The 12,802-nt window shown below is 41.5% G+C and overlaps 1 protein-coding gene across 1 annotated transcript in view; it reads right to left on the bottom strand.

The window, feature by feature from the left end:
• Positions 1-6,317: 6,317 nt before the first annotated feature.
• LOC105513787 (adenylate cyclase type 10-like) overlaps positions 6,318-12,802 on the bottom strand; it is a 32,413-nt gene continuing 25,928 nt past the window's right edge. The window contains exon 13 of the mRNA XM_011944804.1: positions 6,318-6,348. Within this exon, the coding sequence (XP_011800194.1) occupies positions 6,329-6,348 (20 nt within the window). The 3' untranslated portion in view covers positions 6,318-6,328. The remainder of the gene's footprint in view (positions 6,349-12,802) is intronic.

Genomic DNA, 12,802 nt, shown 5'->3' on the forward strand with positions numbered 1-12,802 from the left:
GAAACAGCAATCCTGTGGACAGAGAAGGTAACCACGCTAGTATATACTATCAGTGTAGGAACCAGGGTATAGAAGGTATGTGATACAGGGAAGGAAACAAGACCCCAAAGGCAGATACCCCTGAATCACAACATGGTTCCCAGACTTTAAGGAGCCAGAGGTTAGGGGCAGAGGCCATGCCTGAGGGACAGGTTCATGACTGCCTGTATTCCAAACCTAGAGCCCCATCTGAGGTCTCAATCCCTCAGGAGTACAGCAGAGACCTGTGCAAGATTTACCTTTTCCATAGGGCAGCAGATCTAAGCAAGCAGAGTAAAAGCAGGCCAGGCCAAGGACATCATAACCCTGAGAAATGAGCACCCACTGACTCTCCAGTACATGGACACACAGACCAAATCTGCCGAGAGACAGAGTCACTAAGACCAGCTAGGGAGTGAGGAGGATGGGTAGGAAAGGAAGGGGTCTTATACCTTCAAAGCAGCCTAACATCCTTTAGATCTCCTCTTCATAGCTCTATTTATATAGAGAACAGCTATGCCTGGGATCAGACCCATCTCTAGGCAAAGGAGGTGGGAGACTGCCTCTGAGGCAGTTTCCAGGGTCTTCAGCTGCTGCAATTCTCTATCTCCCTGCAGATTTTTTGTTTGAAGAAAGTTTGTCCATGAGCCCCAAGTGCTGAGGAATACATAGTAGCTCTGACTCTGCATTTCCACTCCTGATTCTTCCACACTTAAGATAATGTGTGTGGAGTGGCCAAGGGAAGGATATCCCGGGGTGTGGAAATGGAATATCCTCTCCACTCTCCACTCCAAACTTCTCTCCCTCTCCACTCCAAACTTCTCTGGGAAAATATACACACCCCTCTTAGGAAACAAATACAAATGACAGAAAATGATCTTAATACTTCTTCTTCAGAAATGCAGATCTGAAGAGAACTGAGAGAACCAGATTCTCCAGAGCTGGTTTCTTGAGGTATCTGCATATCTCACGAGCTTGAAAACCTGAGGAGGTTCAAGAGCACCGTGTGAGATCCAGCTGTGAACATGTACTCTCTAAAAGCCCTAGACCCATCATCCCTAAGTCCCTTTACCCAGCTTGATGGAGAAGTCAAGATGGCCAAGGCAGAGCTTGGTGTAGGCCAGGGCCTGCATGACCTGAGCTGTGACCAACAATCCCTCCCTGGAGAACCAACATAAACTGCTTTTCTGAATGGCCATCTGCTCACAGTGCAGCCACTTGTCCTTGATGCCCATGCTCTGGGAGAACTGAGAGAGCTCCACATAGGTAGAGACAACCTGCAGGGAAACAAACACAGTGCAAAATATTCCCATTGTACATTCATGTAACATTTCCATTTTGTTCCTTTCCTATGTAAGAGTCTATTATGATGCCTTGCTGGTCACTCAGTCTAAACTCCTGGTATCTCACAACTTGCCTCCAACCCAGCTAGAAAAATATGCTCCTTCTCACCCCTACACTTCTAACTGGATCATTCTCACTGCCTGTTCTTTAAACAAACCACTTTCTCTACATGCTCCTGCTTTTCCTCTCCAATCCATGACTTTCCCTTTCAAAACACTGATTAAACTACCTCATCTTTGTTTTCTAATTTAAGACCTCTGATATTTGCTCGATAGAGCTCTTCAGGGCAGCTGCCTAGATCTCTATATAACTATGTGCATATCTGAAATAGTGTTCTATATAACTATGTGTGCACTTGAAATAGTGCTCTCTTCTTGGAACACTGTCTTCCCTAGCTTTCCAGCATGCCAGGCTCTGTTGGTTTTCCTCCTGTCTCCCTGGCAACTTATTCTCAGTTTCTTTTGCTGGTTTCTTCTCACCACTCTGACCTTTTAACGCTGGAGCTGTTAACAAAGTCCCTGGAACTTTTCTATACTAATTCCCTTGGTGTTCTCACACAGTCCTGTGACTTTAAACAGTATTTGCACACTGATGGTTCCCATATGTCAGACCTCTCCCATGAACCCCAGACTTGAATATTCACCTGGACTCATATTCACCAGACTTGTCTCCACCTCGATGTCTAATGGGCATCTCAAATAAAACATATCTAAAGCCTAGCTCCCAAATCATCCCCCAAATCTGCTCCTCCTGCAGACTTCCCTATCCCAATTAAGAGCATCACTGTCCCTCTAGAAGTATGGGTCACAACTTTTTGGATTATCCTCAACTCTTCTTTCCCTCACATCCCAGAACTGATCCATGAGTGAATCCTATTGCCTCTATTTTGACAAAAGACCACCCCCAACCATTTTTCCCCATAATAATCAAAGCCATCACCATCTCTTGCTTAGATTACTGCATTAGCTTCCTAACTGGTCTCCCTGCTTCCTCCCTTGTCCCCTTCATGTTACTTTCAACACAGCAGACAGAATGATCTTATTAAAATATAAGTAGGTACTGTCACCCCTCTTCTCAGAACCCATTAATGGCTTCCCATCTCTTTCAGAGTAAAAGCCAAAACTCCTACAGTGGCCTATCTAGGGTCTGCACCATTTGCCACCCCACCCCTTCCCGGTCCTTCTGAACTCATCTCTTGGTTCACTCTCCTCCTCTTCCTCCCCTCCAGTCACACTGTCCTTCAAACACAGAGGATATGCCTTGGGCATTCACTGTGCCCTCTGCCTGGATACTCTACTCTCAGACAGTCTTACTTTCTCGCCTCTTTCAGATATTTACTCCAATGTCACCTGCTCAGCAAAGCTTTCTCTGACCACCTTGTTCAAAACTATACCCCACCTCTCACCTCACAGAACCCCAAATCCCCTTGCCTCCACTTTATTTTGCTCCACTGCATTGATTATCACCTAACATACTGTATATTTTACTTATTATATTTCCCTGGAGTCAAGATCAGTGCCTGGCATATAACAGGTGTTCACCAAGTAGTTCATTGTTGAATACGTGGATAAGACAGAGAGAAAGGTAAGGTAAGACACTAAAATGAGGAAGACACATTTCCTTTTGTTTTTTTCCTAAATCAGCAGTTTTAAATCTTTCTTAGATCACAGGCTTCTTTGAGAATCTGATGAAAGCAATGACCCCTTTTCTTCCTCCTGTCAGCCCCCAAAGGTTCTTTTGAATATACACATAAAATTCTGCATTCAGTTCTGGGAGTTCACAGATAATCTCATACCTGGAAACCCATCTATAAACTGCAAATTGAGAAACCTCACTTGAACACATGGTCAGCGTTGTCTGGGTTATTGGAGAACCATGCTAAACCAGGAACTTGGTTTCTGAGTGAAGTCCAAAGGTAAAGCAAGGACCTGCTTACCTGGGCTTCATTTGCAAACTTCTCGGCTGAATTCTTCTGCATAAGAGTACCCAGGCAGGCAAACCTGTAGCTACTGGCTGTGGCCTCTAGGTTATAGAGCTGCCAGAGTAGGGAGAGGCAATGCACCTGCTGCTGCAGAACTGCCAAATTCTTCTTACTGTTGCAAGGCACAGGGTGGTTAGCATGCCCTTATTCTTTACTAATGCCCAAAGTTCCCTCCCTACAAGAGCTCCAAGTCTACTCATCATGGGGCCATCTACAGATGTCCAAATTCAGAAATAGTCCTTGTTTCCCACTACTCCTAACCTCATATGCCATTTTAATTAATCCCTCTTGATCAGGAAAAGTTCAGAGAGAGGTTTCAAAAAAAGATTCATTCTTTAAACCCCTATGTGCTACACGTAATTGGCTGGGGGAGTAAGGTGGAAGAGTTAGAACTGTATGTTATATACTTATTTGTTACATGCATATATATATATATATGTATGCTGACTGTTATATATCTTGTTATCTGCTTGTCTGTTAGATGCTTGAAGATTATTTGATAGAAAAAGAGTAGTTTAGGTCAAAAAGGCAAAGCTCAGGCTAGTTAACTACAGTCTTAGGAAGCCTTCTCACTTCTCACTAGGGTTGTCTGGAGGTTGGCTCAGGGTACAGGGATGGCAATACTTTTCCAGGAATGTCTGGAAAAGGACACCAAACCAGGTCCAAGGGAAATTCCTTTTCAGCAGCCGAAGGGCTTTCCTAGCCAATTTTTTGGCTAAAGTGATGTGTCCCATGTTGAAACAGACCTGGAGATGGGAAAACAAGAAGTATTAATGTAAATACAAGGTTTTGGATATAACACACTGGCTCTTTCATTTTGAGATGTGTAGTTGGGGTTACTGAGGTGCTAAGAGTGAGCTGAGCTAGAGCATAGCCTGGTTAGCAGTCACCCTAACAAGCACCAGTATGGCCATAAGTGAGTAAAGGGTTGAGAAAATAGGATTATGGAGAAAGTATCCTCCTTTCTCATCTCCCACATATTTGTCAGTGGGCAACAGAGGAAGGCTATGATTTAAAATGTGATGCTGCTAGACTGAGAAGGGATCGTCATTTGAGTGGAGACTCAGATGCTCTCACATGACATAGAAAGCATCTATAATATCACCAAATCCTTTATCTCTCTTCCTAAATAGGTTAACTCACAGTAGATGTGGGGTGGGAGCTGGGGAACTACCTTGAAGTTATCCTATATCTTCACATTCTAAGGCTGAATCCCTCAAGAAAGTGATAAAGTCTACGTGATTCTAGAACAAAGAACAATCTTGGGAGGACTGTACAATAACTCTCACTTATAAAAGGAAAGAATAATTATTTAACTTTGCTCTGAAGACCTCTTGGTTGAAGCATAAATAATGCAACAATGTGACAACTCTAATAGTCCCTTTGGCCTTCAAGACATTATGTACCTTAAGTTTACTATCCTAACCAAATTATCTTAAGGTTTACATTAAAATTATTTTACATATACTCCAATGAGCAAATTAGTTTATATCTACTTCAATGAACATGAATGGATAATTCACAAAAAAATACAAATGACCAATAAACCTAGAAGAATGATGTACCTTATTAATTAAGAGAAACACATTAAAACAATATAACTTTGTCTAGGAATTAGCAAGGTTAGAAAAGACTGGTAGTATCTGTTGTTAGTAAGGATATGAGGAAATGGGAAAAACTTGATATTTTTGGCAATTTGGTGATGATGTATTTATGAACTTTAAAATTGTGTCTTAGCATTGCCACCTTTGGAAATTTCTCTTACAGAAACACTCTCACAAGGAGAGAAAGAGATACTTAAGAAGAATATTCACTGTAGCAATGTTTATAATAATCCCCAAAATAGAGATAACCTAAATGCACCTGAAGAAGGGAAGAGCTAAGCTATGATCTAGCCAATGGAGTACTTGGCAGTTGTAACTATGTGGTGGATCAGTATGCACACCAATATGTAAATAGGTTCTGTCTATACTATCAAGAATAAAAGCAAGCTGCAGGAACAAGAAAATGTAGAATATGATCCTATTAAAAAATAATGGAAAACAATGATATGGCTGTGTGTGTACAGTTGGTGGAACATGCATACAATTATTAATTATGGTGGGGGGGTGTAGGATTAGTGGGAACTCTTTCACTTTCTACCTATTATATATTTCTATATTTTAAATGTGAATAAACCTTTTATCACATTATCACATTTATAATCATATACAAAAAACAATGAAGAGATTTTAAAAGAAATAATAGGGTAACCCTCAAGGAGAAATAGCCAGCACTTCAAGGTCACCCCCTGTCCTCACCTCTGATAGAAGATGGCAGAAAGTAGCCTCCTCAAACTGACAGATCTTCACCTTTTGTTTTTTCAAAAATGAAAATGCTGAGGGTTGGCCCAGAAGACTGCTTGCCTTCCTTAAATAAAAGAAGGCCTCCAAACAGGGCAAGGGATAAAGAAACCAGATTAGGATTAGGATGATGCTGGTGTGATTAGGGCAAAGGCTGGAGTAAGGTTATGATGAGGGCCAAGATCAGAATTTGAAACAGATTTGGACTTCAAGCTAGAAACAGGAGCTGGACCACTTGTGCAAGAGTCAGGGGCAGTGCCAGCACAGGTCGGTGCTATTCCACTACCATATTCCCACTTCACGTTTTTTCCTAAATCCTTTCTAGCTCTTCTCTCTCTCCTACTTTCTTCCACTTTTCACTCATGGTTATGACTGTAAGAGATCTCAATCAAATTCTCAAAGTAAAAGGCTCAGCTGAAGGGCAGATTGCAGAGCCTGCTCATCATATAATTATCTGACAGGTCCAAGGAGGCAGCTGCAGCCTCCAGCAGGTAGTAAAATGCACAGGTCATTTCTCCAATGACCAAGCAATGCTGGGTGAGGGGTGAGAGCACTAACTTCAGGATATCCTTACAGTGACAAGGCTTTGTGGTCAACAGGTCTTTCTCAGGGCTTGTCTGAGCCAGCTTCCTCTTCACTTCATCTAGGAACTCTTCCTCTGTTCTTTGTGGAAAGAAAATGAAAAACTGAGAGTGGCCACCTTTATTGGGGCATTACCAGGTCTCAAAGTCACATTTCCAGGAAGCTTTCCTGTATCATTCATTCATTATTTGTCTATCCTTCTCCTCAATTACTCCATAAAATTTTAAAAGTCAGGGACCAGAGTTGTAACTGCAAAGCTCTATTAGGAATTTTTAAAAGCTGAAAGCCAATCTAAATACCTCAATCTAAATGGGGAAATACCACACTTGAATAGTTAAATAACAATCTAAATGTTAAATAAAACATAAAAATGACACAAAGCAATAATAATACATTTTTTCTGATAGCATATTTGAATTTTCTAATACCACATTTTAATATTATTTTATATATCATCATCTAATCCTACAACAACTCTGTCATTCAGGCAGGCAAAAATTGCCTCTTTTGGGTCACTGAGGCTCAGAGAAATTACATATAGCTTCATACTGAGAAGTAGAACCAAAACTAGAGCTTACCACTCTGACTTCTAATCTAGTGTACTTTTCACAGGCACGCTGAGCTCAAAAGTCAGATCTTTCTGAGCTATAATGATCTAAAAACGTGGAGACTGAGGAGGGCCTTGAAGGATGGTCAACATACTGATAGGTGGAGAGATGTGGAGGTCACTCAGCATTTAACAAGGGAGAAATGTGTGAGCAAAGACACACAGGTTAGTGTGGGAGTGGTTCATGTGGAAAAGATTTTTGTTTGAAAACAGTAAGAAATCAAGTTAGATAAGTGGGATGGGAAACTGTATATAGAGTGGCTGGTGAACTCCAGGTAGGGACATTGAACACTGAAAAGCATTAGAGATCCAGGAGGTACATGGATAGGAAATGTATGTTCATTTTAATATCATCTGGGCTAAAATAATTAAGAAGACAAATCTATAGCTGGAAATAAAAATGCTATGTATAAAATGCACTTAAAAGCTATTAAAAGGCTGGGTGTGGTGGTTCACACCTATAATCCCAGCACTTTGGGAGGCTGAAGCTGGTGGATCACCTGAGGTCAGGAGTTCAAGATCAGCCTGGCCAACATGGCGAAACTCCGTGTCTACTAAAAATACAAAAATTAGCCAGGCATGGTGGCATGCACCTGTAACTCCAGCTACTTGGGAGGCTGAGGCAAGAGAATCGCTTGAACCTGGGAGGCGGAGGTTGCAGTGAGCCGAGGTGGTGCCACTGCACTCCAGCCTGGGCGACAGAGACTCCATCTCAAAAAAAAAAAAAAGAAAAAGGTGTTTTTAAAAAGTTTTTCCCAACCATTAAGAAATAATTTCCCACCAGGTGTGGTGGATCATGCCTGTAATCCCAGTACTTTGGGAGGCTGAGGTGGGCATATCATGAGGTCAGGAGATCGAGAGCATCCTGGCTAACATGGAGAAACCCCATCTCTACTAAAAATACAAAAATTACCAGGGTGTGGTGGCACGCACCTGCAGTCCCAGCTACTCGGGAGGCTGAGGCAGGAATCACTTTGACCCGGGAGGCAGAGGTTGCAGTGAGCCAAGATCACGCCATTGCATTCTAGCCTGGGTAACAGAGTGAGGCTCTGTCTCAAAAAAAAAAAAAAAAAAAAGAAAAAGAAAAAGAAAAAAAAAAGAAATAATTTCCCTATAGAGAATCAAAAATTGCCTTTCCAAATCTTCTCTGTTAACCTTAATACTGGGCTTAGTACAAGAGTCACCACTCCTCAACTGCAAGTGACGTAAGTGGCTCAGTTTAATGGTCATCTTTCTGTCACTTTTGGTCCCTCCATGTTCACCCTCAGCATCTCTGCCTACCTGCAGCATTCACTTGAGAAGGCCTCCTGAGTTCTGGATGGTTTCATCTGGAATGGAAAACTATCTGTAGGGAGAAAAAAAATATGATTAATTCTCCATGTTTGGATGAACTGAGGACATTTTAAATTCCTGACTACCTTTCTTCTGCAGTTTACAACACAAAATTAGGATGGTAGTTTGTAAATTTCTTCACAACTACTTGTGATTCAAATAGTAACTCTCATCATTCCCAAACCTTCAAACTAGTTCTGATTTTGAAGGAGGCACTCAGTATTTTCAAGATGAAGGAAAAATAAAGAATGTGTCCATCCTGGTTTGCTGGCTATTTCTAGTAGTGGAAATCCCTGAATACATATGGATCAGGGTCATGACCAGATCAGAATGAACTGTAAAGGTTAAAACCAAGTGAAGAAAATTGTGATAGTATAAGATACCACAGTTCCCTAGTCAGTGACTGAGAGAGCTTTCCAGCTTTACATAGCAGGCTTTTAAATAGCCTTTATCCTACAGATCTGATTCTTCTTCTGAAGCTGCCTTCTAACAGATAACAGCAAATATGAGGAATGATGTTGAGATGTTACCCATTGCAACTCACAGCATGGATGGTGGGATTGATAAGGAGTCTAAGAGGACTGTTTTAGGGAGAACTTGGGTTAAGTAAAAGGACTGGCTTGCTGATGATAATGATGTTAAATCACAGCTAAGATAACTGAGGATATTGGCAGCTCTACTGCAGTACACAACTCCAAGAGGCACTCTCATATCATAGCCTCTGTAATAGTACCCTCTGGAGTCAGGCAATGCCAGGTCTGCAATGGCAATGCACAAAGGCCTTGGGTCTGGGAAGCCTCCTCAGGGTTCTGCTGGGCTGAGAAGGTCTTGAGCCTTTTTCTTATGGACGGACCAGGCTGTCTAATCCAAAGCAAAAAAAAAGAAAACTGACATTTATTTATTTATTTATTTATTGAGACAGAGTCTTGCTCTGTTGCCCAGGCTGGAGTGCAGTGGCGCAATCTTGGCTCACTGCAAACCCTGCCTCCCAGGTCCACGTCATTCTCCTGCCTCAGCCTCCTGAGTAGCTGGGACTACAGGTGCCCACCACCATGCCTGGCTACTCTTTTGTATTTTTAGTAGAGACGGGATTTCACTGTGTTAGCCAGGATGGTCTCAAACTCCTGACCTTGTGATCTGCCCACCTTGGCCTCCCAAAGTGCTGAGATTACAGGTGTGAGCCAACAGGCCTGGCCAAAACTGACCTCTTAAAAGCAAAAAAGTCACACAGGAAATATGAACAACAGCACCGTTTCTTCACAATACCAGACTTTGGAAAGCACAACAGGTGCAAATGTACATAGAGCTCATCAACCAATGACTAATTGCTCCAAGTCATCGGTCCACCTTCATAGTCATGATGTTATACCTAGAAGAATTGTATCATACACCAAATCCCTCATTTTAGCCTTTTGCTGACAACTATCTACCATTTTCCACATACCATCACCCCACCCCCAATACCAAACCAACTCCCTTTTATCAGAGTAGGGAAAGAGGATTTGGTTGGGTCTTGATAGCTATCTTCAAGTATGGAAGAGGGTATAATTATGAAAAATGGGTGAAGCTACAAGGAGGTACCTTACATCCTGATGAAATAAGAAACTTTCTGACAGCTGGAGACGATGAGTTGTTCTGTAAGGTAAGCTAACTGAAAAGGCTAAACAAAGAGGAATGACCTCATATGTTTAACAGGCTATGGTATCTATTAACCAATAAAACTTTCTTCAGGTAGCTAACTCCTACTTATCCCTCAAGACGCAATTCTGACATAATCTACTTCAAAGGAGAATCTTCACTGACATATTTCCCCAGCTGAGTTAATGGTCCCTTCTCATTTTCATTGCTTTTACCATGCCATACTAGAATTCTCTATCTATATGTCTGTAGTAACCCCCAAAACAGATAGCTTCAGAAGTGCAAAGATCAAGGGTTATTCACACCATATTCCTTGGTATAGAATCTGACACACATAAGGACTCAATATGTGTGTACTGAGCTGAAAAATAATAGTAATAATCAAAACAATAGCTAAAGGGTATTGAGCAATCACTGTATGTCTAGCACTGTTCAGAGCACACTACATATTTTAACTAATTTAATCCCCACAATGACCCAGTAAAGTTGATATTATTATTCATTTATTTATTTATTTTGAGACAGTCTCACTCTGTCGCCCAGGCTGGAGTGCAGTGGCACAATCTCGGCTCACTGCAACCTCCGGCTCCCGGGTTCAAGCGATTCTTCTGCCTCAGCCCCCTGAGTATCTGGGATTATAGGTGCCCACCACCATGCCTGGCTAATTTTTGTATTTGTAGTAGAGAGGGGGTTTCACCATGTTGGCCAGGCTGGTCTTGATCTCCTGACCTCAAGTGATCCGCCCGCTTCAGCCTCTCAAAATGCTGGGATTACAAGTGTAAGCCACCGCACCCGGCCCGTGAAGTTGGTATTATTACTGTCCCCAATTGATTGAGGTTAAGTAACTTGCCCAAGATTGCCAATCAAAACAAATATGATCTCTAAGGTAGTCTTTAACTCTGAGATTACATTTTTGTAAATCTCTAGTACTTAAGGAATAAATAAGTGGTTCTTTCTACCTACTTTTCTCCTTTAATCTGATTTCAACTTTTTGATGAAGAATTTCAAGTACATGAATACCCATATATCCTCTTTTTGCCTCCTGGGTTTACCTTGGGGAGAAGGCAGCTGCAATTTTTCTGTGATCACTTGTGTTAGCACTGAGCCAGTATCTCTGTAAGTACGGAATCGAGAGGTGCCCTTGGAATTCTTAGTAGAACAAACTGCAAAACGATGAAAGGGGATAAAATCCCTCCATGGCAGCTCCCACAGCGGCAGGCCAAAACTTGGAGAAAGCAGGCACGTTCGAGGTGTAGAGCTATCTGTTGTTCCTTGGGCCAGAGCTCCCAAGCAGCTGCCTGTAGTAGAGGCACTCCAAATTCCAACACCTCAGTTTGAGGTAGGGATAATTCTTCTTTTAGCCTGAGAAGAGAGGCTGAACCACCATCTGAAATTTAGGAAAATCTAAGTGAGATTTTCCCTTATAATCCTTTGTGCTTCAATATGGCAAACTCTCAAGCACATGGCTGCTAGTGTGTAAGAAAATTCTATTTACAACCCTAAGCTAATATTACTGCCTCCTTTGTATAAAAAATTTTGCACCATTCTGAGAGTGATACTGACCATATCTTGTATAAAGTACAACAGAGAAGAAATGATCAGTGGTACAAAAAAATCCTGTACTTCTATACCACTGATTTCTTAATTGTTTCTCCTAAATTGAGATTTTACTTCAAATTATTATGAATGCCAAATCATAGGAAATGCTCTGTTCAAACATAGGGCCCAAACATGTTTCAAAGTCAAAGGGAAAGTATTTGTGAATTATATGTGCTTTGGGTAGTCCATGTTACAATCTTATTCTTTCATGTGGAGAATTTGAGATTGCAAGCTATTTATATCTTGCTTTGTTCATGTGTGTTTCAATTCCACATGTGTTTGTCTTCCTTGTGAGTTTCTAAAATTGGGGATGGTTTATCCTTTTATCTCATTCTTTGTACCTAGAAGCCAATAAAAGATTATGTCAATATTTTCTGAACCAAAAATCAAAACACAAATACTAACACCTAGGTTAAGAAGGAGCTAGAGGCCGGGCGCGGTGGCTCAAGCCTGTAATCCCAGCACTTTGGGAGGCCGAGACGGGTGGATCACGTGGTCAGGAGATCGAGACCATCCTGGCTAAAACGGTGAAACCCCGTCTCTACTAAAAAAAAAAAAAAAAAAAAAAAAAAAAAAAAAAAAAATACAAAAAAAAAAAAAACTAGCCAGGCAATGTGGCGGGCTCCTGTAGTCCCAGTTACTCGGGAGGCTGAGGCAGGAGAATGGCGTAAACCCGGGAGGCGGAGCTTGCAGCAGTGAGCTGAGATCCGGCCACTGCACTCCAGCCTGAGCGACAGAGCGAGACTCCATCTCAAAAAAAAAAAAAAAAAAAAGAAAAAGAAAAAGAAAAAAAAAAGAAATAATTTCCCTATAGAGAATCAAAAATTGCCTTTCCAAATCTTCTCTGTTAACCTTAATACTGGGCTTAGTACAAGAGTCACCACTCCTCAACTGCAAGTGACGTAAGTGGCTCAGTTTAATGGTCATCTTTCTGTCACTTTTGGTCCCTCCATGTTCACCCTCAGCATCTCTGCCTACCTGCAGCATTCACTTGAGAAGGCCTCCTGAGTTCTGGATGGTTTCATCTGGAATGGAAAACTATCTGTAGGGAGAAAAAAAATATGATTAATTCTCCATGTTTGGATGAACTGAGGACATTTTAAATTCCTGACTACCTTTCTTCTGCAGTTTACAACACAAAATTAGGATGGTAGTTTGTAAATTTCTTCACAACTACTTGTGATTCAAATAGTAACTCTCATCATTCCCAAACCTTCAAACTAGTTCTGATTTTGAAGGAGGCACTCAGTATTTTCAAGATGAAGGAAAAATAAAGAATGTGTCCATCCTGGTTTGCTGGCTATTTCTAGTAGTGGAAATCCCTGAATACATATGGATCAGGGTCATGACCAGATCAGA

This window comes from Colobus angolensis, unplaced genomic scaffold, assembly GCF_000951035.1.
Source record: "Colobus angolensis palliatus isolate OR3802 unplaced genomic scaffold, Cang.pa_1.0 Scaffold105, whole genome shotgun sequence".
In the NCBI taxonomy this organism is placed as follows: Eukaryota; Metazoa; Chordata; class Mammalia; order Primates; family Cercopithecidae; genus Colobus; species Colobus angolensis.